Consider the following 26,772-nt stretch of genomic DNA (forward strand, 5'->3'; position numbering starts at 1 on the left):
GGGGGGGGGTTGGGTTTCCTGAAAAAGTTTCAGGTAACAGAGTGGGATGTCAGGATTCTTGATCAAGAGAGTGGATTAGAGGAGGAAGAAGGGCTAGGAGCTAGGGTTCCTGGATGGCTGGGTGGTTTGAGAATGGAATTTTCTGGGAGGAGTATTGGTTTTATCTGATCAGAGCAGGTGCCAGGCCTCTGAAACACTCATGGGCAGGAGCTGGATTTGAGTGAGTGGTGTGTGGGGGTGTGAGTTGTATGTGAATGTATGTGCACATGTGCGGCCCCAACCACTCCGACAGACAATCAGTGTGGCTCTTGGGAATGAAAAGGTTGTACACTCCTTCTCTAGGGGAAACAGACTGTGTGACCCTTGAAGAGCCTGTGGTATCTGACTCCCCTTCTCATTTCTGCCTGTAGAATGAGCTCACAGAAGCAGCGTCTATGATTAAAACGAATAATGAAACGGGACCACCCAAAAGCTACTACAAAGAATGTACCATTATCCCTGAGGATGGTGGGAGGACTGCTCTTCATATTGCCTGTGAGAGGACAGATAATTTGGGGGTGAGTGAGAGCTGTGGAAATCCTCATTTCTACACCTTGAACTTTTTTGCTAGCTTTTGGTATCTGTTCCTCACTCAGTTTTCAGATGTTGCATTTTATTTTAGTAAGGACTTCATGTTTTAAAAGGAGGAATTGCATTTAACTACATACTTCAACCTTACTAACGTAGAAGGTCTGATATTCAGGCCCGAGGTCTAGTAGTCTGAGGAATTTCAGTCATCTGGGAATAGACACGCATCTTGGACATATTAAATCTAATGCTCAGTATATACAGACAAAGGTCTGCAAATAGTATTGGCCTACCAGCACTCTAAATTCTTTGCCCAAATCTGATCACCAGACTTCCAGGCTACATAAATGTTTTATTGTCTTTTTATTAGACTTTTAAAATGCTTTGAATAACAAAAACAAATATATTGTTAAACACAACTCTTGTCATCTTACAGGAAGCGACATAAGAAAGACAATGAAACTATAAGATACAATCCCATATTTGCTGTGACACCGGCTACATAAATCTAATAGAAAGGACAAGCCCAGTTTATAAAAGAGGAGATGGAAGACACAATATTCTCCCTCTTTCCCCCCAGAACAATTTGCAGCTCTAAAGTAGAGCAGTTCAAACAGGAAGACTGACACAACTCAGGCTTGCAGCTGGATCTGAGAGAGCGGATCCACACAGCAATGTCTGCTATCGCAAGCCTTCTTTTTCACCATAAATTGCCATGAACATTAGAAAAGGGTGGTTGGATCCAGACTTACTCATTCTTAAGGGAGACCTATTGAAATCAATAGAACTTTAGATGCTTAGGACTAACTTGTCCCATTTATTTCAGTGGGTCCATTCTAAGCATGACTAAGTTTGGATCCAACCCAGGCTATTTGTTTTAAGGCCTGAGTCAGGATGGATTCAGTCTAGATTGGGAGTTTGGATTCTGACACTCTAACTAGGGATTCTGCCTCTAACCTGCAACAAGAGGAAATCTGAAAATACCACCTCTTCTTAAACTCCATGTTAAAAAGAGGGCTTAAAAGTCAAGGGAGAGAACCCTTAAAGATTAAAATAATTGGACCTGGAAACTCAATGGCAGCTAGTGCAGATGTTGAAGTACTAGCATAATAATGATCATATCAACCAGTTGCAGTTATCAGTCTAGCTACCCTGTTTAAGTTTATGGACAGTTTTCAAAGGCAGCCCCATGTAAAATGCATTGCAGTGATCCAAATGGGAGATTACCAGAGCATGAGTAACTATCACAAGGCGATCTTTTTCCAGGTAGGGTCATAGTTGCTGTCTCAGCCTAAGCTGATAGAAGGCACTCTGGACCACCGAGGCCACCTGTGCCTCTAGTGACAATGTGAATCTAAGAGCACCCCCAAACTATGAACCTCCTCCTTTAGGGGGAGTGCAACCCCCTCCTGAACAGGTTGAATGCCACTTAACCTGACAGATGGATCACCCACAAGTTTCTCCATCTTGTCTGGATTGAGTCTCAGTTTATTGGCCCTCATCCAGGCCATTATCCTGCCAAAGAACTGGTTCAGTACATCAACTGCCTCACCTATGTTAGAAGAGAAGGAGAGGTAGAGCTGGTGAAGACCTTTTTATTTTCCCAGGCATTTTAGCATTTTAAAAGCTAGACTTTTAGCTTTGCCATTTTAAATCTGTATTTTGAATCTCTGCATTGCTGCTAGGTTTTATTCTGGTTTTATTGTTATATTGTGGTTTTAATGTTTTTATATTTTATATTGTTTTATTGTGTGCTTTTTGGTTTTAATCTTTGTGAACTGCCCAGACAGTTTTGGCTATTGGGCGGTAAACAAACAAACAAACAAACAAATAAATAAATCCGTGCGTAGAGTCCTGGATGGCCCTTGAGCGAGGGCAAGAGGAGGAGCCAGTGGAGTCACAATGGGATCGGCCTCAAAAAGAGGAACTTGCTCAAGCATGGTGGAGACACCCAGCATTTCTGGACCAATGGGAATTCAGTGCTTCCAAAGAGCTTAGAGAGTAGAGTGCCCCTAACAGATCTGGGGAGGACATGTTTGCCTACAAAGAAAGAGGCCTGTCTCTATCCTCCCCTCCTGGTCTTAACTTTTGAGGCAATAATAGGGACAGCTGGACTGGCTGTGCTCTAAGCATAAACCCAGACTGCAGTTTCTCTCTGTGCCCTAAGGAAAGTAGATTAGAGAGGCCATTCTCTAAAGCAAGGGTGGGCAACTTGTGGCTCTCCAGATGTTCTGGGCTACAACTCCCATTCTCCGTCACCATTGGCCATGCTGGATAGGGCTGATGGGAGTTGTAGGCCAAAACGTCGGGAGGGACCACAAGTTGCCTGCTTCAGCTCTAAAGGAAAAGCAATGGCTGTAATAGAAACCTGGATACCGCGATAAAGTACCCTGCAACATTTTACATTGGACATTACTATAGGCTTGATACTTGACAGGCCAAGTACAGCGAAAGAGTTGCTTGCCAGGCTGCAAGGAGCACAGTAAGGTCTGTTTGGAATTTAAAGAAATGTTTTGAATGTACTGTCTTTAATTGATCCATATTATTAGATTATCAGTTAGTTGCACAAAAAATGTGCATTTGTTACTCATCCTATTGCAAGGAATCCAAAAGTGTTTAGTCAATAATGGAATTGTGTTGTTTCCTCAGCTGTCGAATTGCAATTTCTTGTCAGTGAGGAAAATTCAGTGTTTTGTCTTACTCTCACAACAACTGCAACTGCACTGAAAGTTGTTGCGTGTAACAAGTACTTATAAGCCGGTGCCTGTGACAAATCGTGACGAGCACAGTTCCTCCTGCCCAGTGCCTGCACAAGTTTGTGAAAGCGTAGCATTATTATAATTGACATTTTTTGAAGCAGAATGGACTCCTGCAGCATGGGAAAGCTCAATAACCCTTTACAAACTATAATTAAATACATAGCAAATGCCTCCCTTAGCCATTCTCATTATTTTGGAAACCTTTTTGCTTTAAATATTTTTATCTTGGTTCTTTGAATGAGGCTTATTTCCCATCTCCAGTGCTTGTCTACCCAGTTTACCTCCCCATGCAAAGGTGAACATCAGGGTTGCTGTTTCCCCCTACATGCATACTGCAAGGATACTTCTGTTGCTCATTATGTGCGGACAGGTTATTGTGCTTTTGGCATTGAACCAGAGCTAGAGTAAATCCAGTAGTAAGGTAACAATGGAGTCGTGTCAAATTTTTGCCACTAGAGGGCCTTAGCATCCCATTAAATTGAAAGGCAGCATCTCTTTTCCAGATGAGTACTATTGGGCTAAGCAAAAGTTCAACGTTAACAACAGAGTAACATTTATTCAATGTTGTGGAGGGAGTTGATAGACACTAGCACACCTAATAGCTAAGTCGCTCAAATTCGCCTTGACTTGGACCAGCACTGGGGCAGATTGATGCAATCTTGGCAATTGCTTGTCCAGTTGTTTTGGATTCTTTTCAGCTTGTAGATCTAGAGGATGTGGATGGGGTATCTAGAGCGGTCAGGGCCGCCACCTGTGTACTTGACCCCTGCCCTTCTTGGCTGATTAAATCTGCCAAGGTGGGATTGATACCATGGCTAAGATTGATGGGAGGGTGTTGTTCCCTCTTGCTTAAAAGAGGCAGTAATGAGACTTTTATTTAACCTTCCCTTGACCCAGGATATGTGTCTAATTATATGCCACTCTCCATTCTTGGCTAAGGTGATAGAAAAGGTGGTGTTGCAACTCCAGATGCATCTGGATGATACTGATTATCTGTACCCATTTCAATTGGGCTTCTGGCCTGGATATGGTACTGAGACTGCCTTGGTTGCCTTGGTGGATGACCTACACCTAGAACTGGATGTGGGGGAAAGTGACCCTATTTGTACTCATGGACCTCCCACTGGCTTTCGATACCATCAACCATGGTACCCTTCTGGACTGCCTGGCATGGTTGGGCCATGAGAGTGCTGCTTTGCAGTGGTTCTGGTACTTTCTGTTGGGTTGTGTCCAGAAAGTGGTATTGGGGGTTTACAGTTTGAGTCCATGGCCATCTATTGTGTCTTCACGACCTGTGGTGTCTCACAGGCTTTTATCTTGTCTACATGTTATTTAATATTTGCATGAACTTGCTGGGAGAGGTCATTTGGAGCTTTGGAATAAGGTGCCACCAATATGCTGATGATACCCAGCTCTATTGCCCTTCATCACCTAACACCAAAGAAGCAGTCAAAGCTTTGAATGTGGGCTTGATAATGGACTGGATGAGGGTGATCAAGCTGAGGTTAAACAAGATGGAGGTGTTGTTGGTCAGTAGAGAGCCTAACTTGGGGATTGGCGTTTGGCCTGTTCTGGAAGGGGTTGCACTCCCCCTGAAGGATCAGGTCTCTAGCTTGGAAGTGCCCCTTGATCCTACAAAGAACAGTGGCAAAGAGTGCATTTGCACAATTACACTTGGTGTGCCAGCTGTGCCCCTTCTTGAGTTGGCAATAGTTATCCATGCCTTGGTTACATCAGATTTAGTCTACTTCAATGCACTTTATGTGGAGCTACCCCTGAAGAATGTCCAGAAGCTTCAGTCGGTCCAAATGCAACAGCTGGATTGCAAACTGGTGCACATAACATTGAGGTCTAGTCTGATTCCCCTGGTCACCTGGTGGTTGCTATTAATTTCTTTTATAATACTATAGGAACTCCTGATAATGGAACTCCCATATCACATCTAGTTGTACCTTACAAAAGAAATTGTAAAAATGCATTGGTCATGAACCACATTTTGTAAATTGGGGCCTACTAGCAAGGGGATACTTGTATATATGTAGCACAATTCTAGACACAAAGAGAACAGAAAATGAATATGATTCTGAGCATGTCCTTTGCCTTTACTTCAACAATATAAATCTTCAGTTCCATCCATCCTTATGAAAGAGCAAAAAGTCTGGGGCATGTGGGCTATTTTAGCGGAATTTCCATGCAACATGAGAAGATAAAATATTCCCTTGGAGATGAAAGCTAATTGAAGATCTCTCAGCTCCAGCTCCAGCACTGTAAAAAGCACTTCTACAACAGGAGAGAAGCTTTTCTAAGAACTGCCCCCATTTTTAGACCTGCATGATTGAGAATAATTGGAGCATCTTTACGTCTTCCCCCTTCCTCCCTCTCCATTTCCTCTGACATCTTGTACCTGCTTTTTCTATTCAATTTTGAGAAGCTTGAGTAGGGTGGTGATTGAAAAGGGATATGGTGGCAAATCATTATAACTCTGAAATTAATAGTAAACATGGATAGGTTCAGGGTGGAAGTCCTAGTGAATTTGGTGGGACTCACTTCCAGGTAACTGGGTACGGGATTTCAGCCTAAGGCCAACTCTGGGATGAGAAGAATGGAGGGTGGGGGAGAATCTCTGTAGGCTGTGGTAATTATTTGGTTATTACATTGGTAAAATATGGGCAACATTAAATACAGCTGAGCAACATATGGAAAGCATTTAGAGATTTTTCATTTAATGATTAAGTTTTGTATTTGTTAATTACATTTGATGATTAAGTCTTGTATAGATTAACAAAACTGGAAAAGTCACATTTAAGAGGCTGTAACATGGTTTCAATATATGGTCACATTTCCAGAGCTGATTGCTTCATTGACATAAAATTCTTACTTTGCCGTTTTGTATCACTGCCATCAGTTACATATATAAAAAGTCAATAACCCAACTTTACCTCTCTTATCTTCTCATACATAATTAACTGTTTGTCATTGTGGTAGGCCTTTGTTTACAGTAATTTACAGCACAATTCTATACATATCTACTTAGAAATAAGTCATATTGAGTTCAGTGGGGTTTTCTCCCTGGTAAGTCTGTATAGGATTGCAATCTAGCATTCGTTTGCAGCTGTTGCATTTTCAAGTCACAATAGAAAATGCAGCCTTTACTATACTTATGTTGTCTGTTTCATCAGCTCAAAGATGTCAGTGTGCAATGTATAATGTAGATTGAAATTCAGTTCAGAATTTTGACTGAAATTGCCTTTTTTAGTTTTGTAGCTGGATGAATCTCTCCCTTCCACGTGATTTTCTCTTTGTTCCTCCTTTCATCTTACATTAACCAGATGTAAAAATACTCTGTTAATCTACTGAGGAAAATTGGCATGAAAACTTTTAGTATTGATGTACTATAGGGGTATCTTCTTTGAATGATTGCCCTCCCATGCAATATCACCAACTGATGGTGGAAATAACACCCCACAACTACCACCACCACACACATATGAAAGCACTACCTAGCAAGCAGAGCCAGTTAACACCAGGTGTGTTGTCTCTGGGGCTGGAGCTTCTTTTCCAGACAGCTAGGCATTCTATTTTGTGGTACCTCCACTTCAGATATCAGTCACCACTGCTAAAATGATAAAATGTCCTCCCCGCAAGTTATTAAATGCTGCTGCACCAACTGCCAATAAAGCAGGGGTGGACAGATGGTAGATTGGGATCTACTGGTAGATCTCTGGTGATTTACAGCAGATTGGCAAGGATTGCGGACTCCCAGTTGTTTAACAATAAAAAAAAAACAGAAAGACTCACCCACGCCCTAAATTATATTGCTGAAATGAAGAGAGCTGCAATTGGCGGAGTTGATAATCAGGAGTGGATTTTTGTATGGAAGGACTGTGAGCTTGATTCATTTCTGCTACTCCAAATAAATTCTTGGGCTCAGAATCTTTTGCACCAGGTCCTAGTTGTTGGATATAATCTCAGGTTTCTAGTAAAAAACAAACTAGATCCCAGAAGCCTACAGTCTACTCACCCCTGAAATAAAGCAAGATTGATATAAATGATGTTTTTGCAGGATGACATAAGCAAAAAGAGACAGACTCCTGCTCTATGTAGTCTACTATCCAAATTCAACAGAGGGAGGGGTAGCAGAGCCAAGGGCGTAATGGCTAGAATAGGTGTATGTGGAGTTGCACATGTTTTTGTTAGAGCTGTGCACAAATGGCCTCTCAAAATCCTCCAGCCTATTTGTGGGCAGCTAAATTGAGGGGACAATTTCACCAAATTTTTCCTAGGGGAGGAGAAATTTTCCAAACATTTTCCCACAAATAGGGCTCACTATTTCACTGAATTTCTCCTGGGGGAGGAGAAATTCGCCAACAGTTTCTCACAGATAGGGCTCACTATTGGCAGGGGTTGTAGCCCAGGTTCGTTCTTTCTTTCTTTCTTTCTTTCTTTCTTTCTTTCTTTCTTTCTTTCTTTCTTTCCTAACTAAGGGTTTTTGGTTTATTGTACTGCTTCTGTAGTACTGCTTCAACAACATCAACTGTGGTGAGGCTTCCACTGTTTTAAGGCAGAATTTTGAATTTCTGTTGGTGGTATTTTTGAGCTTACCTAACCACTGCGAGGTGGCTGAGGGTGCTGTGTTTTTCTCTCTTTCTCTAGTGCACATCTTTCCATTGCTCTGCAGCCTCCCAGGCCACCTGCACTTTCTGAACTGAAAAAGCCCCATGGGAGGAATTGCCTCACGGTGGCTTTAACTGAAGTGTAGGAAGCTGAGGAGGCTACAAGCTGCCAGAGAGATGACTGTACAATGAATGACAGGGCACTCATGTACACTCCTCAGCCACCTCACAAGTAAGGTAAGCACAAGAACCCCAAACCCAACCCATGATAATTTCTCTGAAATTTCTCCTCCTTTGAATTCCTTTTCAAAAGCAATTTCTTTTCTATCAAATTGAATGAGAATGGTCGAAAAAAATGTGGGAGAAATTTTCGGCACAGCACTAGCTTTTGTAGGGGCTGAAGGTCAAATGATTAAGCCAAAGCCTTTGCAGTTATAATATGGGATCACTAAAACATGTCCTCTCTTTTCAAAAGTACTGGATTGCAACGTCTATTAGTAAGTACTCTCTATAGTCAGTTACCTGATCCAGAACCCTGCATGTGCGCTTCTGTGTGCCAGCTCTTCCAGCAGAGGGAACAAATCTCTGTGCAGAGACAATGTATGTGCTTCCTCCGCTAAAGTGCATGAGCAAGTTTCTTAAAGCTGGAGGAAATCTGTGTATGTAATGGAATCCTCATGCCCACTTCATTTAGGAATATGTTTGTATTGTTTAATTCTACTTCTTCTGTGTTGTTATAGCAAATCCTTATCATCTGTCATGTCATTCTGAGCTGAAGCATTTTACTGGTGTGCACACAGGTAAATGTCCAATTCTACATCAGCTTCAGGATTTCACTTCAGAATAAGAAATGCCTGCATGTCTTTGCTTTAAAGTATTTTCCTTTAATATGTTACTTATTCATAAAACACTGAATCCCATTGTTTCATTTAAGTTAGAAAAACATGCTCTCCCTATATTGACCTGCCTTTATTTTATTATCCCCTTTCAGCATGCGGGAGAAGTTACTCGTCTTCTTTTAGAGCACAATGCAAATCCAAATGTCCTGTGGAGTGGTCATTCCCCTCTTTCTTTGGCAGTATCTACTGGAAATGATCAGGTATGCATTATCCCCTTTTCACCATCAGTATATTTATTCTATGAAAATAGTGGAGAACGTAGTTTCAAATGTAATTTTGACTACTGCGAACTCAGATGGCTAAATCTAATGCTTATTTAAACAATAACCAGTCGCAAGTACTTCATACAAAGATGTTAGCATGTAAAGTAGACAATTACAATAAAGGTTCTCTGAAGGGCAGAGAAAAGCAGGCTAGTTTGTGCAAAGAGGTGGGCCTGGCCAGATGCAGAGGAAAGGAGAATGCCTCCATTGGAGCCTGGTGCTGTCACAGCAAGAGCAAGGCAGGGGGAGACCAGGAGCTTCCCCAGACCCTACTCTTGTCATGTTGGAGACAGCAGCATCAGAGCGTAGCTCAGCTTAGACTGCTGCCACCTTTGTTGTAGCAATGCTGAGGCGACGGTAGTGGAAGACTGATGTTGCCCCCTTGCTCTTTCCTCAGTGACTGTGGCAGCCTCCCATTTTGCTGCCAGCGGGAGGGAAATGGGCCTGCTCCCTCTGCCAGCTTAGTCCTGGCTCTTTGTTATGTCTGCACCAGCTGGGAGTTTGAGGGATATCATAAATTCTGTGACTTGCTGTTCTGATGTAACCCAAGCTCTAGATCGTATTGTGCTGTAAAAATATTTGGAATAAGGAGATGGTTTTCAATCTTTTTTCTTTCTGCTGCACTGACTCAGGCAGTGGCTGCGCTTCTGGCTGCTGGAGCTGACCCAAATATCCCATTAAGCCAAGCTATTGGAAGTGCTTTGTGTGCTGTTACTAACCCTGCATATGAACACAACAGGACATTAGTAAATAAGATGGCTCTGGTAAGAAAAAGGTTCAGCCTTCTGATACTGGTTTCCCAAATAGAGAGACCTGTGGGTGGGGAAACCACAGGAAAAAACGGGTTTACACAGGTTGAGACACAGAGAGACTTGTGGTGGTGCAGAGAGATGGAAGTGCTATGGCACACAGAGAGAAAAGATTAAGTAACTGATATAAATACATACTTAATGTAAAAGAAGCTACTAAACTTACTAAAAAAGAAATTTAAAAACAGACAGATGTATAACTTGTAAATAAATTCACCAGTACAGGTTCATAGTACAGGTTCATAGTCATAGACTTCACCAAACCAAAAATTATAAAAGTGCATGTGAATATGCAGACAATATCAGACCGATAAGGGTGCAGTCCTATTGTATCCGCCCTTGATACTTGTAAGCCTCCAAACTCAGAGGCTTATGAGTATCCAGTGCAAAGTGGGAGGTGTGGCAGAGGTGATCTTTGCCTCCGCTGCACCTCTCACTCTGTATTTTCACTAGACAGGGTTTTTTGCTCATCTAGCTGAGGCATCGGGGAGGGGGATGGAAGGAGGCTGGGGAGGCCTGAGGATACAGCCTAAGCTGTCTCATAGAATCATAGAATAGTAGAGTTGGAAGGGGCCTACAAGACCATCAAATCCAACCCCCTGCTCATTGCAGGAATCTAAGTCAAAGCATTCCTGACAGGTGGCTGTCCAGCTTCATCTTGAATGCCTCCAGTGTGGGAGAGCCCACCACCTCCCTAGGTCATAGAATCATAGAATAGAATCATAGAATAGTAGGGTTGGAAGGGTCCTACAAGGCCATCGAGTCCAACCCCCTGCTCAATGCAGGAAGCCAAGTCAGAGCATCCCTGACAGATGGCTGTCCAGCCTCGTCTTGAATGCCTTCAGTGTGGGAGAGCCCACCACCTCCCTAGGTAATTGGTTCCATTGTCGTATTGCTCTAATAGTCAGGAAGTTTTTCCTGATGTTCAGCCGGAATCTGGCTACCTGTAACTTGAGCCCATTATTTCGTGTCCTGCACTATGGGATGATCGAGAAGAGATCCTGGCCTTCTTCTCTGTAACAACCTTTCAAGTACTTGAAGAGTGCTATCATATTTCCCCTCAGTCTTCTCTTCTCAAGGCTAAACATGCCCAGTTCTTTCAGTCTCTCTTCATAAGGCTTTGTTTCCAGTCCCCTGATCATCTTTGTTGCCCCCCTCTGAGCCCTCGCCAGTTTGTCTGCATCCTTCTTAAAGTGTGGTGCCCAGAACTGGACACAGTACTCCAGATGAGGCCTAACCAGTGCTGAGTAGAGGGGAACTAGTACTTCCCGGGATTTGGAAGCTATGTTTCTATTAATGCAGCCGAAAAGAGCATTTGCCTTTTTTGCAGCCACATCACATTGTTGGCTCATATTCAGCTTGTGATCGACAACAATTCCAAGATCTTTCTCGCTTGTAGTCTCCTTCCCACCCACTGGCACACATCGTTTCCCTTCTCTCCGAGCTTGCCTTTGTAACCTTGGATAGGCAGCCCATGCAGTTCTCTCCATATTGGTTGCAAGGAAGCTGGGAGCTCAGGCTCCTGGGTCTGAGGTCAGAGCGCTGTCTCCAACCTTGGATCCAGGACTCCATAGTATCCTATGGCCCCCCAGACTCTGTCTATGGGCTATAAGATTGCTCTCTAAGAGCCTTAAGCTCCACTGTGAATGTACACCTCTGAAAAAGGCAAAGAACTATAGCAGTCCTAAAACAAATTCATAAGGATTTTTTTTTAAAAAAATGAACATTAAAAATGCACAAATTTTATCTAAACAAAAACTGCATACTCACATACACCCAATGGTTAACCTAGGTACTGATGGTGTTACACAACAGACTTCTGTTCCGGAAACCTGCTCAGGGTGTTAATAAAAATTGAGAAATCTTGGATCCCTTTTTGTGCCCTTGACCTCAGTTGATATCCTGGTTGGTCAGTTGGTTCTTTGTTCTTGGGCTGGAATACATTTCCTTTTTGGTGGTACAGAGAGAGGACAGTATGTGCAGGGGGCAAAGAGAAAAAGAAAATGTCAGAAGATGGGTTAAAACGAAAATGTTTAAGTTAGAATGTGACACAAATGCTGTCATTTGGTCAGTGTAGGGATTCAGCCAATAAAATAAAAAAGTGGCTCTCAAAGTGATTTGAATTGTGCACCCCTGCCCTAAAGAAAAACTGGGTGATCTATATTTTAGGCAGCCCAGCCCCTGTATATTATCTGGTTGTAAGGAAAGACTTCAGTGTTAGAAGCATAACCCTTAATTCAGCCTCCATGCTGAGACTTAGTACACATTTGGGCTGTGTGCAGTTTTCATGAGAGTGATCACATGAGACTCTTGATGCTTGACATTTCTTTATTTTCTTTCTCTGTCTCTCCAGATTAATACTCTAATAGCAGGAGGTGCGGACATGCTGATGCCAATTACTATTGGGGATGAGACTAGAAGTGCAGTGGGAACAGTAGTGGACTATGCATATTTCAAATACTATCAGGTATCTTAATTGCTAGAACATCAAAATCATGTTAAAATGATGTGAACCCTGCTCCTATACTTGACAAAGAAATTGGAGCTAAATGTGTCTTGATTGCTCTAGCTTCTATGTTCATTTTCCTTTAACTCAAATTCAGATTTCCACTGACCTTTTACTTCAGCAAAGGTTTACAGATATTTAAATTAGAGGCTGTCCTTTGGAGAGAAAATGAATTCACACTTCATATTAAGGCTCTCTTTACATGTAAGGCTTTCTTTACAGGTAACAATCACTGCACAAGATCAGAGGTGTAGATGGTTAAAAGCAAACGAAACATGACAAATTTGCCTTTGTCATGACAAATTTGCCTGTTTTTACAAAAGCAAAGAGCAGCTGCTGTGTGTGTGGGGGAAAGGGGATGATAATTGGAATCACAGCAAGAGTGGAGGGGGGATTTAACCCTTTAATCCTCTACTGCAGCCTTGACAAAAATTGCTCCTTTGAAGCGGCTATTTTCATGTTAATGGAAATGGCTGTGAGGAAAACAATGAGCTAAGCTCACACTGCACGTGTATTGTTCTCCTATATGTGAATACATCTTTGGATCCCAGCCAATGACCTAGTCTCCATGTCATGGTAAGCCACCATGGGTTAATTCACTCACAGGGCTCTGAGATGTGCTCTGCCTGCCATTTTGAATATGCAAGCTGTTGCAGGGGTATGCTGCAGCTTGTGTTGTGCATAAACAACAATATCTGTATATCTTTAGCTATTTTTTGCAATGCAAAGGTATGCAAAATATGATCTGTGCAATGCGCTTCATATCATAAACTAGCTTTCTTGTGGCAGTTATTACTAGGTAACAAGAGGGATTCTGTATTTGTGAAAAGAAGAGCACCCTTAAGTCCTTGCCAATTGCAAATGATGACATGGTAGAGGAACAGGGAGTCTTGAATATTCTGGTATTTTTTTTCCAGATAGTTGTTGTGCTTCTTCAGCTAGAGAGTAGGGCAGGGGTGGGCAGCTTCTGTGTTCTTGAGGACAACTCTGTTTGCCAGAAAATGGCCCAGGGGTTAGAAGTCTCTTTTCTTGCACACCTGGCAGTGCCAGCTTCACAGGCTGTTAGGTTTTGTAATAGAGTCAGGGCCATTTAGCAATAAGGGCATCATACTTATGGAGCATGTGCAGTTGCTGATGGCTGGGGGCTTGATTGTGATGCATGCTTTGCTTTCTTGAGTGGTGTGAAACTTCCAGGGGCACCCAGTAAATAAATAAAAAGCTTGCCTGGGTTCTGTTTTTCATTGAAAATAAGGGATCACTGGAGATTTGTGACATTTTTGTAATATTGGAATTTATTTACAAATTAACAGGTTGAGCATATGTGGAGCATACTGTAACATTCCAACATAAGCAAAATCCTCTGCCCTACATCTCCGGAGACAGGCACTTCTGCATTCCCAGATGCTTTACGCTTACAGAGCTCCAAACTCAGTTCCACTCCCTCTTTGGTTAACGAACCATGGTTAATGAACCAGGGGTTGTTTGTGAGCACACAAGATTGCTGGTTCTGCCTGCTCAACTGGCTCCACTTTCCTAAACAATCCAGGAACGCTGGGTTGTTGTTGTGGCATCCAGTCCCAGCAATCTGGTTTGTTTAGGGTTAAACAAACCCATGATTTGTTGTTAGGTTAAAACTCTGGGTTATTTAACCCTAAACAACCCAGATGCTGGGTTCAGACATCATGACAACAACCTAGGAACAGGTTGAACCCACCTTCCTTTGAATCCACAGTTTTCAACACCAGCAGACAGCTATTTCACAGCAGTCCCTGCTGCAGTTAAGAAAATGTGTTAATTAAAAAAGAAGTGGGCAGACTAGGGCACCTTGGTGGGAGCCTGCCAAGGAAGGTGTCTCAGGGCACATTGCCTGCCCCTGCCCTAGATGTTCACCCATTTATTTATTAGATTATTTATAAGCCACCATTTGGGATGTAAATCCTACCAGGCAGCTTCCAAGTAGCACAGCACAGCGTGCACAGAACAGCAACAGGAACCTTCCCACAGAGAAGTTGGTGGAAGATGGCTCTGGGGGCTAGGACCAGGTGTCTGGTGTTATCCTCATCTCCCTCCCTCCCCTGAGGTCTTCTTCGCCTGTCTCTCTTCCTCCCTCTCTTGATCACCCTTGCGATTAATGTAAAAAGACCTCGTAGAGCTGGTTAGCATATGGAAACCAATAACCCTGGAACACAGTCCAGGTCCTTCCTGACTCATTGCATGTGCATAGCTCTGCACACAAGCGGCTATAGTGGGGGTGGAGGGCCACTGGTAATAAATCCCCTTGTATACACGGAACTGTGTACAAAAGCGGGGTGGGATGGACCTTTTATCTAAACATGCACATCTTGTTCTAGGATAGTGATTAAATAAAAACCAAGAAAGAAAGCAAATTCTTTCATGTCAGAAACAAGTGACAATTCAGTGAGTGTTCTACAGAGTATTTTTAGTAACTATCTTTACTAATTTCATACTGGTTTTCCTCTACCATTTTCAGGCACATTCCCTGCTAATATTTATTTATTTAGTTCTTATATCCTACCCTTCCTCCAAAGCAGGAGCAGAGAGTGGCTTACAAATATTGATAACACAACTATCAATAAAACAACAATCCAATCCAACTGTTATAATAAAACAGTTAAAACATGAGAATCATGATCTATCAGAGACACACAGAAACAACCATGTCAGGCACCAAACACTTGTGTAAACGAAAAGGTCTTTAACTTACATTTCAAAATATTCACAGTGGGGGCTAATCGCATATAACAGGGAAGTAAAGATACAGATCTGCGCTCTCATTGTGGCATCATGTGGTGTTTATGTATTGCAGGATAAGAGAATATTACGGACTCCATTCCATGCTCTATCACCAACAGAGCGGGATACCTTCAGTAGTCGTAGAAAGTTGCTGGAATTTCTCAGTGAACGGCTTCGTGAGTGTGTCATCTTGAAAGAAAAACAGTGGGATAAAGAGGAACTTCGAAAACTCAAACTTGGTGAGTCCAAGTTAAACCTTCAAAATATAAACATATTTTAGTATAGTGTATAGAACTGGCACAACTCTGGATCGATATTAGAACACTTAGTAATAAGCTAAACTAAAACATGAGGTGCAACAATATTGCATTCTGGGCTTCCCTACCTCCAGTGTACTGCCATTTTGGGGGCAGGGCAACTTGCAATGTGGTGACATCATATTGCCACCTGTTTTGGTTTACTAGTTATTATGGAGCTGAGAGGGAGATGTGGGGTGGCCACTTTTGGTGGTGGCCATGTAATCTTCATAATAACTAGATTCAGTCTAGACTTCGGAAGTTTGGCTGGTTTTTTTCCATTATTTCCATTAAAGGACTGGGTAATTCTGCTAACATTTCTGAAAGAAACAAGGAAGCATTTGATGAAACAGTAAGAAGCTCACACTGAATTCAGTGATATGTGAAATGCTAATAATGGTCTTCAGGTGTACATAGTCTGGCTTTAAGTGAAACATCTTTAATTTTCATGTTTACATTTTTGTTGTGCAGTATCAAAAAGAAAATCTCTAGCTGGACCTGGAGGATTATCAGAAATAGATACATCAAGGTAAGATCAATGAACCAAATTATACCTTAATTCACATTGTCCTTAGTAGTTTACATAGCCTATAAGGTGGAAAGGAAAGGTTCCTCCTGTGCAAACACCGGGTCATTACTGACCACTAGAGGGACACCGCTTATGCTGGCGTTTTCATGGCAGACTATAGTGGGGTGGTTTGCCATTGCCTTCCCCAGTCGTGACTACCTTTCCCCCAGCAAGCTGGCTACTCATTTTACTGACCTCGGAAGGATGGAAGGCTGAGTCAACCTGAGCCGGCTACCCGAGACCCGGCTTCCGCTGGGATCGAACTCAGGTCGTGGCGAGAGTTTCACTTGCAATACTGCCACCTACCACTCTGGCTGTGTCACAAAACCCAGAATTTCACAATTGTTGGTCACTTTTGTGTATGTGAACAAATTTCTATTTCCTATATTGACCAGTTTGACTGTCCCCTTTATTAGCCATGGGATTACTTGCTATGTTAATTCTCACAAGTGAACATGTATACATTTAATTGATAATTTTTATGACATTTCTCTGTTGCAGACTGCTCTTCTTTAAATATTGCTACCAGTGTGGGCGATCAGTCGGTGTGAACCTCTCACCGTGCATACGGTGTTTTGAGACCTTCACCTGCAGCAAGTCCTGTAAAGTGAAGGCATGGAATGAGCGCCATAAGCGAGAGTGTTTACAAACAGGTAGGTTAGTTTGTCTGGTGGTGTGTAAAGCATGGTGTGTAATCGATACAGATTGCAAAAATATTGCTTAGCTGAATGGGCTATTGCTAGCGGAACCACAAAGATTAGCTGCACACAGGGCAACTGGAGTTCTGCCTCAAATTTAGAGTCATTATTCAGTTAATTAACAATGGTCAAATGTAAGAAGCTTGTTAGCATATCAGCATCAGTAAGATCTTTTACAAAGTGAGCAAAGATTGCTAGTGTCCCAGTGGACTTACACATATTTCCATGTGGATCTTTTAGAAAACAAAAACAAACAGAAAGCTTTCATTAACTTTGGCATTAGTCTTTCATGTTTTTCCCCCTAGCTTACTGACTCAGAAATGATGATGTGTCACTTTGCAAGTTTTGTAACCTGTACAGTATGTCAGTAACAGTAAAGAATATGCAGGCTCTACCAGAAAGAACATGTTCAGCAGATCACCATAGGATCTACATAGCACACCTGCAAAGCGTGTTATCCCGTACACTTTCAGGGACTCATGTGAAGGTAACATTCCATTTGCTGTGGAAACTACTGCAGGAAATCAGTTCTGTGGCCCACTTCCTGTTCTGTCATACATTGAATTGTTTGGAATGGAAGAATGGTCTACGTGAATAAGTATAACCTGAAGAATTACAGAAAATGTAAATAATCCCATTTTATTCAACTCATTTCTTTTCTGCAAAAATCAGCTCATTCATCCTTGTGAGAAACAACTCAGGAAGACAAATGAATACATTGCCTGGAACAGTGGACATAGAGGTTGAGACACAGTGGGCACAATACAGAGCCCAGCAAGGACAAGATTTTTATCTCTTTTATGAAAGGAAAATCTATGTGTGTATACAGGTGTGGACAGACTGGATTATGGTCAGAATCTACACTTAAAAAAACAACAGTTTTTTTGTGCAGCGATTTGAACTATTGAGCCCCAATCGGATCCCTGTAATGCTATAGTAACATTACACTGGTGTGTTTCTGTTAATGCCACAGCACTCCTGTTCAGAGGTGAGTATGTAGCCTGCTGGTTGTGCTGCTTGTTGTATGTCACAGCTTGCTGTATGCATTGTGGGAAATTTCTGGGTAAAACTGAGGTTGGGAAGATGCATGGTTAACTTGACCCTCCATTCCAGGATACTTTAAAGAGACCTTGGGGTAGGGGATTAATTAGGATTGGAGGAATTACTTTTCCTCTGAGCTGAATTGATACTCCCTTGGATTATTTTAGCTTCAAATGGGGCAGTTCCTTTAAAAAGGTTACAGCATCCTTGACTGGATAGAGGTTGGGGGATGCACACCACATCATGTACATCCCCTGATTCCCAGTTCCCTCCCTCCAAATCCCTTTATCAGGGCAATTCCCCATCCCTGCTTTTTTCAGCTAACGCTCAGTTGCCTTCATGGGACAGTTTTTTTTCCTTAAAATTTTAAAAAGTATTTTTTTGCATACCTGGTTGTTATTACTAGGAGCATAGACTCTTCAGCTGTGGGTGGTCCCATTTTGCTGTCCTATTGGGGATTATCCAAGGCATCACCCACTTTAGTGTTTGAGGAAATCATTTTCTTACCTAAGTCGGATTTGGACATTAAGGTTCCCACATCAGTGCTGCTATGTGATAAAATGAGTCATATCATTTGTAAACAAGTTACTGTGTTGATTGGGGCTGATCACAAGGGAAACTTCACATAATTGGCTCCAAACAAAGCAGTAACTTGTTTACAAATGTTACAGCTGCTGTATGCAGTGCCATCACATATAAATGTTTGGATAGTACCCATGTCAAGCTTTAAGGTTGAACAAGTCCACTGTGTACCAGTATTTAGGTTAAGTGCAAAGCTAAGACATAGTTAGTTCTGCACTTATTCTAAAATCATGGGGCTTACCTAAAGTTTATCCAACTTTTTTCTTGATTCTGCAAATTCCATTGTCATGCTGTGCTACCTTGTGTGACTTCCAGATTTTCTCATATTAATCCTAAACCTATTTTGTACCTTCTACTTTCCTTTTTAAAACTTGTTAATTTATTTTGAAACTCACATTTAAATCTGTTGAAACTCTAGGCTAAGGGATCTAGAATTAAGCACAACACCCATCCCCATTACGTGAACCAAATTATTCTGTATGTCTTGATTTGGATACTTTTATTTTGGTTGAGTCTGAGGAGTTTTTTTCTTCTCCAGAATATGGTATTTTAGAAACCAAAGATAGGATTCCAGGTTTAGTGGGGGAGCACTGAACATTGGGAATTCTGGTGTGCAAGAGTATTGACCGGGTTTCAAGAGAAAGAGAGATGGATAGTATGTAAAGTGACATGTTATTCTCGTCGCCACTGTAACATACAAAAAGGCAAAGTTAAAGCATGCAGGTAGCAAAGACAGATGGCTTCATTCATAGAAACTGAACTCCTGGAACACCTGGACTTGAAAGTCAAGTAGAAGACTGGTAAGAGAATGACCCTAAAGGGAAAGGTCAGACTCATTCAAACAAACTGGAACCAAGTTGTCAGCCTTGGAAGATTTATGCTATCTTAAATGGACTGCATTTACACTATGCACCTAGAAGTGAAGAATGCCTGGGTTATACATGAATATGATGTGGTTGTACCCACTGTGTGTTCCATAAAGGGTACTGTTTACTTCTTTTGGAATTTAATTCAGCAGCTTAAAAGTTGTGCTCATGAAATGAAAAACAATTAAACTATTGAAGAGTGAAGATACAAAGGAGGGAGATTGCCCATGGAGAACCTGGCACAGAAATCTGACCATTGGGATGGAGCAATCATGGCAAAGACTTTCCCAAGCTTTTAGAGACTGAAATAGGAAAGTGTTAATTTTGAACATCAGAAATGTTAAATCTGTAGCTAAAATAGGTATTGGAAATCAAAAACATAAGAAGAGGCAGTCTTCCTCTTTTTCTCTGCAGAAAAAGTGTGCCATAGATAATATAAATAAAGGTTTCCATATACTGTACAGGAAGGTGGGTCTAGTACAGTTTTGCTAATGAGAGGTTAGGAACATAGAAAGCTGCCTTATTCTGAGTCAGTATCAGTCCATCTACCCCAGTTTTGTTAAGGCTGACCGGCAGCGGCTCTCCAGGATTTCAGGCAGGATTCTTTCTTCACAATACCTGGAGATACCAGGGGTTGAACTGGGACCGTCTGCATGCAAAGCAGGTGTTCTACCACTGAGCTCCAGTCCATCTCATAGATCGAAGTCGAGCTTGCCAGATTGTGGTTGGATCTTTTGCCCACAAAGAATTGGCTCAAACGTGCATCAGACAGTCTGAGAATAAAGTGTATTTATCATCCTAATTCATATCAAGCTTAATTACATTGGGAACTATGAGCTACAGACAGATGTGCCACCAGGCCATTTAACACAGGAATCCGGAACACACGTACCATTTGTAATCTGTTCCATGGAAGCATTTACTGCAACCACCTTCTGCTTTTCAGTGTGTATGATGAGAACATAGGAGAAAACTTGCTTTTTTGGAAGAAGCAGCCCTACAGCCCTCTTAGTCCTCCTGTACAGATACAGAATGGAGACTGACAAAGAGAGTGGCGAAATCAGTCTGTGTTTACATGGCTGAGCAGGGATTTGAACCCAGTTCTACAAACAGTGTTTCATCCATTCGATGAAATCTCCATGATACAGGACAAATCACTGAATGGACAGGACTTAAAAGAGGTATTCTCCAGTAGTTCTACTAAAGAACAAGGACAAAAACCTCATAACATGAACACCTAAAAGTATCAAATGGGATATGACTTAAGTGAAGATGAATGGAAAATTGGTGATGACTTTTCAATTGTAGCTGTCGATTTTCATTTGTAGAGTTTCCTGCGATCACTGATGTAATCTAAGACTATGCACACATTAACACTGTTGATCTGTTCGGTATTATCAGTCAGTGATATCTGTACTGTTACTGTTCATAGATTTACAGAAGTAGATTCCCCACTTCGCCCACAAGAGGCTCATGTTCAGAGAAACTGTGAGATGACATTTCAGAGTTCTCATTGGTTTTGCTTTCTAGAGAGGGATGTGGGGTCAAAAACACATTTCCATGAACAAACACTTCAGGAGCAGAGCAATCAGTTTCTCTTTAAAGAAGAATATCCTTGCATCTGCTTCACTAACTTCCTCTCAGAGAACAAAGCTGAAGTTAAGATGTGTTAAGCCACATTAAAGTGTTCATTGTCTCGTGGTCTAAGGAAACTGCATTTATGTAAAGACAAAATACACACACTGAATGTTTAAAATCAAGTAATTTCTATTTGCTGTGCTATGTATGTTGAAATTACTGCTAAAATGAAAGCATGTATACTTTAAGAAGGTATGTAAGAGGGTCAGAATCCTTTGTTAACACTATTATTGCAATAAATTAAATTTAAATTTCACCATTTTTGTTTAACAATGTATAGAAGTTACTGTAGTTGTCACCTCCATAGAAGGCACAGTTCCTTTGAGGCATTCAAAATGCTGTCTTACTGTTGAACATTCTGAAATGTCTTTGCACCTTGTTTTATTGCTACAAAAGATGCTTCACCTTCAGTTGTGTCTGAGGAAGTAGGAAAGCTATCTATTTTGGAAGGTAAGTAAATCATTACACTAACTTCTTTCATTAAGCACATTTGGTTTGGCTTTTTTTCTGGTGTTCACAGAGTAACTGTAAAAATTTGCTGCTGGTTTTCTTTTTGCTAAGACGGTGGTACTGTGTATTACTGTTATTAGTTTCATTGCTGTTGCCTAGTTCCTGTTTGTTATTGATCGTTTTTAAATGTTGGTATTTTTAGTGTTGTGTTATGTTTTTATATTTTAAGCTGCCATGACAAAAAGTGGGAGTATAAATTGGGTTGGATCCAGACTAAGTTAGTTACATTGTAGTCGTGATTAATTTGTCATAATTAACTTCTCTCATTGATTTATGTGGGACTAAATCATGACTAAGTTAGGCTGCAGTCCTATACACACTTACTTGGGAGGAAGTCCCATTGAACACTAAGGGATTTACTTCTGAGTAGATGTGCATGTGATTGTGTGTGTATGTGTGTGCTGAATGTGTATGTGTGTGCATGTATATATACACATGTACATTGTACATATACTCCCAAGTATACATATGCTCCATGTTATAGTATATTAAGTACATTGGAGTTCTAATATCCTTTAATGTATTGTTCCCTTGTGGTGGTGTTATGATGGTGTGATGGTCCCATAGAATGAGAATGAGCAATAGAGATACAGTATGTCCTTTATATTGGATTGGTGGGAATATAAAGAATTGCTTTCTCAATTCACACAACTGTTCTTGAAGTTACGATGAATGGACTAAGCAGAGGAAATGGTCATTTATTTAAAAAATTGTGCAAGACAAACAAATCCTGCCCAGGGAATGCTTCCTGAATAAGCAAACACTTCTATTTGTTTTGTAGCAATCGCCAAAAGTTTGCCAGAAGCAAGGCTGCCTTTCTTTCATGATAAAAATGTTTGTGAAAACTGCATTTCTTTCAGCTCAGCTCTAATTTCTGTTGCTCCTGCCTTGTTGGGACCGAGAACAGGAAAATCATAGTCAAACAGTCGATTATCAATGAAGATGGCAACATAGCCATGTAGATTAAGGGTTTTCCTACTGCTAACTTTACCCCACTCAACAACAGACCTCCTGAGGGTCAGCTTCCCCTGCCCCCAATGCCAATTCCCTCTCTCCTTTCTTTCCCATTTCTGGAAATGGTTTGTAGAAATGAGAGAAAGGAGAGAACATGTGTGGCCAGGGGCTCTGATTCTCTTCCTAGTGCATCCTTGTCCTTCCCTCTTTCCCATTATCTTGAGCAGTTTCATTTCTCTGGAAAGGGGAGGGAAAGCCAGAAAGGAGATATCCTCCTCTACAATAATTTTCAACACCTTTATGGGTATGTCTGCCGCCTCCTCCTGAACCAGTTTGCCAACATGAGCAGGAGAGATGCTGACTGGAAATGGAGAGGAAGAGGAAGGCAATACATAGTATTTTGGGAGCTTGAAATATTTCACTGGTGAGAATGGAGAAATGGCGGAAGCAGGGGCCAACAGACAGGAAGGTGGGGCAAAGTTGGCTGGGAAGCCACGTTCACCCACTCAACTTCAGCCCATCTTTATGACCACCTTTTAGAGGCACCTGGATTCTACACAATAGTACTCAATAATTCTAGCGTTTTTCCAAGTGCTAAAGGTGCTTCATATATGTAATCTCTGCCAAAACAATACTGTAAGTTTGGCCAGTATAATTACCCCCGTATTACGGATGGGGTGCTCTGTGGCTGGTGATCTGAGACGATGGCTTGCCAGAGGTCACCCAGAAGTTCATGGCTAAGTGGGATATGAACAAGGGGGTTTCCTGTCTCTTTCAGATAATTTTCTTAACTGTGACACTACACTAGCAAGATGATCTCCCTTAGTGCTCATAGGTTCCTCTCCCTCCCATCCTTCCCTGAGAAGCTGAAAAGATAATTATACATTCCTCTTGGTCTCCTTCTTCCATCCTCCCAATCTGTTTAGATAGCTCAAAGGGAAGCCTCTAAACTTCACAAGATGATTAAAGGAGGGAGCTGGGGTGGATTGGAAAAGAGGATGTCAGCAAGAGAAAGACCTCTTTTCATCTGTGTATGTATTTTTTCCTCTCCTTTCCATCTCCCATAGTTGTTTCAGACAGGTATGGCCGATTGGAGAAAAACTGCCACAATTGGCAAGGGTGGGAATCTATCTATCTATCTATCTATCTATCTATCTATCTATCTATCTATCTATCCATCCATCCATCCATCTAATTTGTATCCCATCTTTCTACCAAAAAATGGCACTCAAGGTGGCTTACAAAAACAATTTAAAATAGAATAAAGCAATAAACACATTACAATACACTAAAACATTACAATTTCAGAATAAAAACAGTAGCCAACCCACAGACCCATTTAGGGACGTTCTGGTTGTTGTTCAGTCATTATTAAGTCGTGTCCGACTCTTTGTGGACTCATGGACCATAGCACGCCAGGCCGTCCTGTCCTGCGCTCTCTCCCGGAGTGTGCTTAAGTCCATATTAATTGCATTGGTGATGCTATCTAGCCATCTCATCCTCCGCTGTCCCCTTCACCTTTTGCCTTCAATCTTTCCCAGCATCAGGGTCTTTCCAGTGACTTTTCTCTTTGCAGTAGGTGGCCAAAATATTTGAGCTTCAGCTTCAGTATCTGTCCTTCCAATGAGCAGTCAGGGTTGATTTCCTTATGATTGACTGATTTGACCTCCTTGCATTCCAGGGGACTCCTAAGAGTCTTCTCCAGCACCACAGTTCGAAAGCATCGATTCTTCGGTGCTCAGCCTTCCTTATAGTCCAGCTCTCACAGCCATACGTTGCTACTGGGAAAACCATAGCTTTGATTATATGACTCTTTGTCGGCAAGGTGATGTCTCTGCTTCTTACTATGCTGTCTAGGTTTGCCATAGCTTTCCTCCCAAGGAGCAAGCATCTTTTAATTTCATGGCTACTGTTACCATCTGCGGTGATCTTGGAGCCCAAGAAAATAAAATCTGTCACTGCTTCCATTTCTTCCCCTTCTATATGCCAGGAAGTGATGGGACCAGATGCCATGATCTTAGTTTTTTTAATGTTGAGTTCTGGTGTGTGGGCCTAATTGCTACTGCAGAGGTTCTGCATCTGCCCCACGGAGCCTCCTTGGGTTCCTCCAAGCCCTGCTTGCTGGAGGAATCCCCAGTCTTACCTCTGATCTTAGATTGGACATAAAAGTGGGCATGTGGGCAGTAGGGGGCTCCAGCTGGAGCTAGGAGCAGGAGCTGCTCTTCCCAGCCTTGGCCAAGTCCCTTTCTCCATGCTGAGAGAGGCACGGAGAAAGGTAAAATGGGGGTGTCAGGGGCTGGGTGATGGCATCCGTGGGCCTGGCCAAGCTCACTGACATCCTCCAGCTCGCGGAGGGCCTGGTTGGGAGCCGGCAATTTGGTCCCCCACACCATTCTGGTTTGGCACCCCTGATATATGTTATGTACTTAAGGACTGGTGGGTCATGGGATGAGTTCCTGCTGACAGTCGTCCTTAACACCACTGAGATGCCACCATTGTTATCACAGCAGTGTACTATGCAAGTAGCATGGTTTTGGTTGTACACTGACACATTTCTGTTGTGTAACCTCTTTTTGATCTGATGTCAACTGTCATGGTGGAGCAGCGGCAGGAGGCATTCTTAGGCAGTGGTCTCCAGCCAAATTCACATTTTGTTATGTCTTGGAACACCTTTTACATTTAGGAGACCTGAATCTTGGGCATTTATACCTTATTGCTAAGCAGCATCTCAAGTCTGAGGCAGCATCTCAAGTCTAGACTTGGTTTCTCTCAAGTAAACGAAAACTGTAGCAGTAATTTCATTGGGTTAACTACCTAAAGGGCCCTGAAGGGCAAGAGGCAGACAGGGATGATTTTTAAGAAACACCATGTTGTGTCCTGAAAAATCCTTTTATTCCCATCCTCTGTAATTCGGCGTATTCTCGCACAGGATTGTCATATAATAATTATAGTATTCTTCTTTGCAAAATGCCAATTATATCTGTATTTTTTTTGGCAGTGCGGCAGCGTAGGTCTAGTCGAGGGGCAAAAGGGAAAGTGAGTCCTCCATCCAGAAAGCCGAAGGAGGTAAAAGAAAGCAAAGACGTATCAGCCAGGCTTAAAAAAAAGGATGAGAAAAAGCCATTGAAAGATGATACGTCAAAAAGAAGAAGCCCTGAGAAGAGTAGCAGTCATGCAGATCTCCCTTACACTGGGAACTACAGTTATATTTAAATGCTGGTACTTTGTCCTGGTATTGCTCAGCTGTAATTTGATATGGGAAATACATAAGGGAGGATGGAAAAAAGGTTGCCAGAAGATATAACTGAGGAAATCTTGTATTTTTTTATCAGTGCTGAAAACCGCTGTGTTTAAAGTGATGCCAGGTAACTTCATTTATGGACATAGTCATGAAATGTCTGTATCTTTCCAAAGTTAGTTCTTCTACACAAGCATGAACCCAAAACTTTTCACATTTAAATAGTATCAAAATATATAAACACCAGATCACCAGATGTTCATTGGGGGTTCTGAGTTGGATCTCTTGAAGGTGCACCACAGAAGCAGTTAGAAGGCAAAATCCCTTTGTTTTTCAGCCACTGTCATGTCCTCCCGATTCTTGTACTTCTGGTACAGTATTGATACGGATAAAGGGCTTTCTTTCATAGGGTAGTCTGTTCCTGGCTGCCACCTGGTGTGCTACTCAATCACCATAGCAATACAGACTCTGCCTAGCAATTGATGGTTCTCAGTGGAACTGTTCTCAAAGGACCAAGGACTTGGAGTAGCTATGGAGGTCTAGCGACTTCCTTTGTCATAAACAGACATTATTAGGAAGCAGGTAGGGTAGAGTCTTTTCCCTTTATAGAGTTGGTAGGAACATAAACAGAGCAGGCCCAATAAGCTCTTATGCAGACTCGGTTCTCAGTCTTTAATCCTGTGAGCATTTATTGACTTCAGGATCAAGCCCTTGGGATCTGAGGGCTCAGAGTGGACAAATCTATGGCTCAAATTCTCTGTTTAAATTAATAGGAGAGCATAAAACTGATTCTAACTGAAGCTCAGAACACACCCAGTAATCATTTTTTCCAAGTGTGGACTCTGTGTGTGCAGTACCTCAACAACTGTGCATCAGGGACCTGTGCAGTTAAGATCCTATTGCAGTCAGTGGAAATCTGGGGGAAGGTTCAACAGGTGTTTGAGCTTGCAGCTGAGTTTTGGGCCACAATTCAGTACAGAGTTGTCATGCTTAAGGCTACTGATTGTGGTCTCAGTATTATAATATTAGAATGGAACTTTGTTTTTATGTTTATGATGTAACAGATTTTAATGTTTCACAATAAATATTCTTGAAATAGTATTTTCTTATTCTTTCCCATCTTAGTAGTGAATATAAATGGAAGACTGCAATATGTTTATACTAGACTGCGGTCCTTCATATCTGTGTCTACTCAGAAGTACTGAGTCTAA

General features: G+C 41.8%; 1 protein-coding gene across 1 annotated transcript in view; it reads left to right on the plus strand.

Annotated features, from left to right (window-relative positions):
- Positions 1 to 26,655, plus strand: part of ANKMY1 (ankyrin repeat and MYND domain containing 1) — a 58,083-nt gene extending 31,428 nt beyond the window's left edge. Inside the window, exons 10-18 of the mRNA XM_084845678.1 lie at positions 411 to 557; positions 8,931 to 9,038; positions 9,734 to 9,865; positions 12,264 to 12,377; positions 15,244 to 15,409; positions 15,938 to 15,995; positions 16,536 to 16,687; positions 21,256 to 21,309; positions 25,322 to 26,655. Coding sequence (XP_084701804.1) covers positions 411 to 557; positions 8,931 to 9,038; positions 9,734 to 9,865; positions 12,264 to 12,377; positions 15,244 to 15,409; positions 15,938 to 15,995; positions 16,536 to 16,687; positions 21,256 to 21,309; positions 25,322 to 25,536 — 1,146 coding nt within the window. The 3' untranslated portion in view covers positions 25,537 to 26,655. The remainder of the gene's footprint in view (positions 1 to 410; positions 558 to 8,930; positions 9,039 to 9,733; positions 9,866 to 12,263; positions 12,378 to 15,243; positions 15,410 to 15,937; positions 15,996 to 16,535; positions 16,688 to 21,255; positions 21,310 to 25,321) is intronic.
- The last annotated feature ends 117 nt before the right edge of the window (positions 26,656 to 26,772 follow it).

This window comes from Heloderma suspectum, chromosome 3 (assembly GCF_057233095.1).
Source record: "Heloderma suspectum isolate Gila_16-S chromosome 3, 16-S_ref, whole genome shotgun sequence".
NCBI lineage: Eukaryota > Metazoa > Chordata > Lepidosauria > Squamata > Helodermatidae > Heloderma > Heloderma suspectum.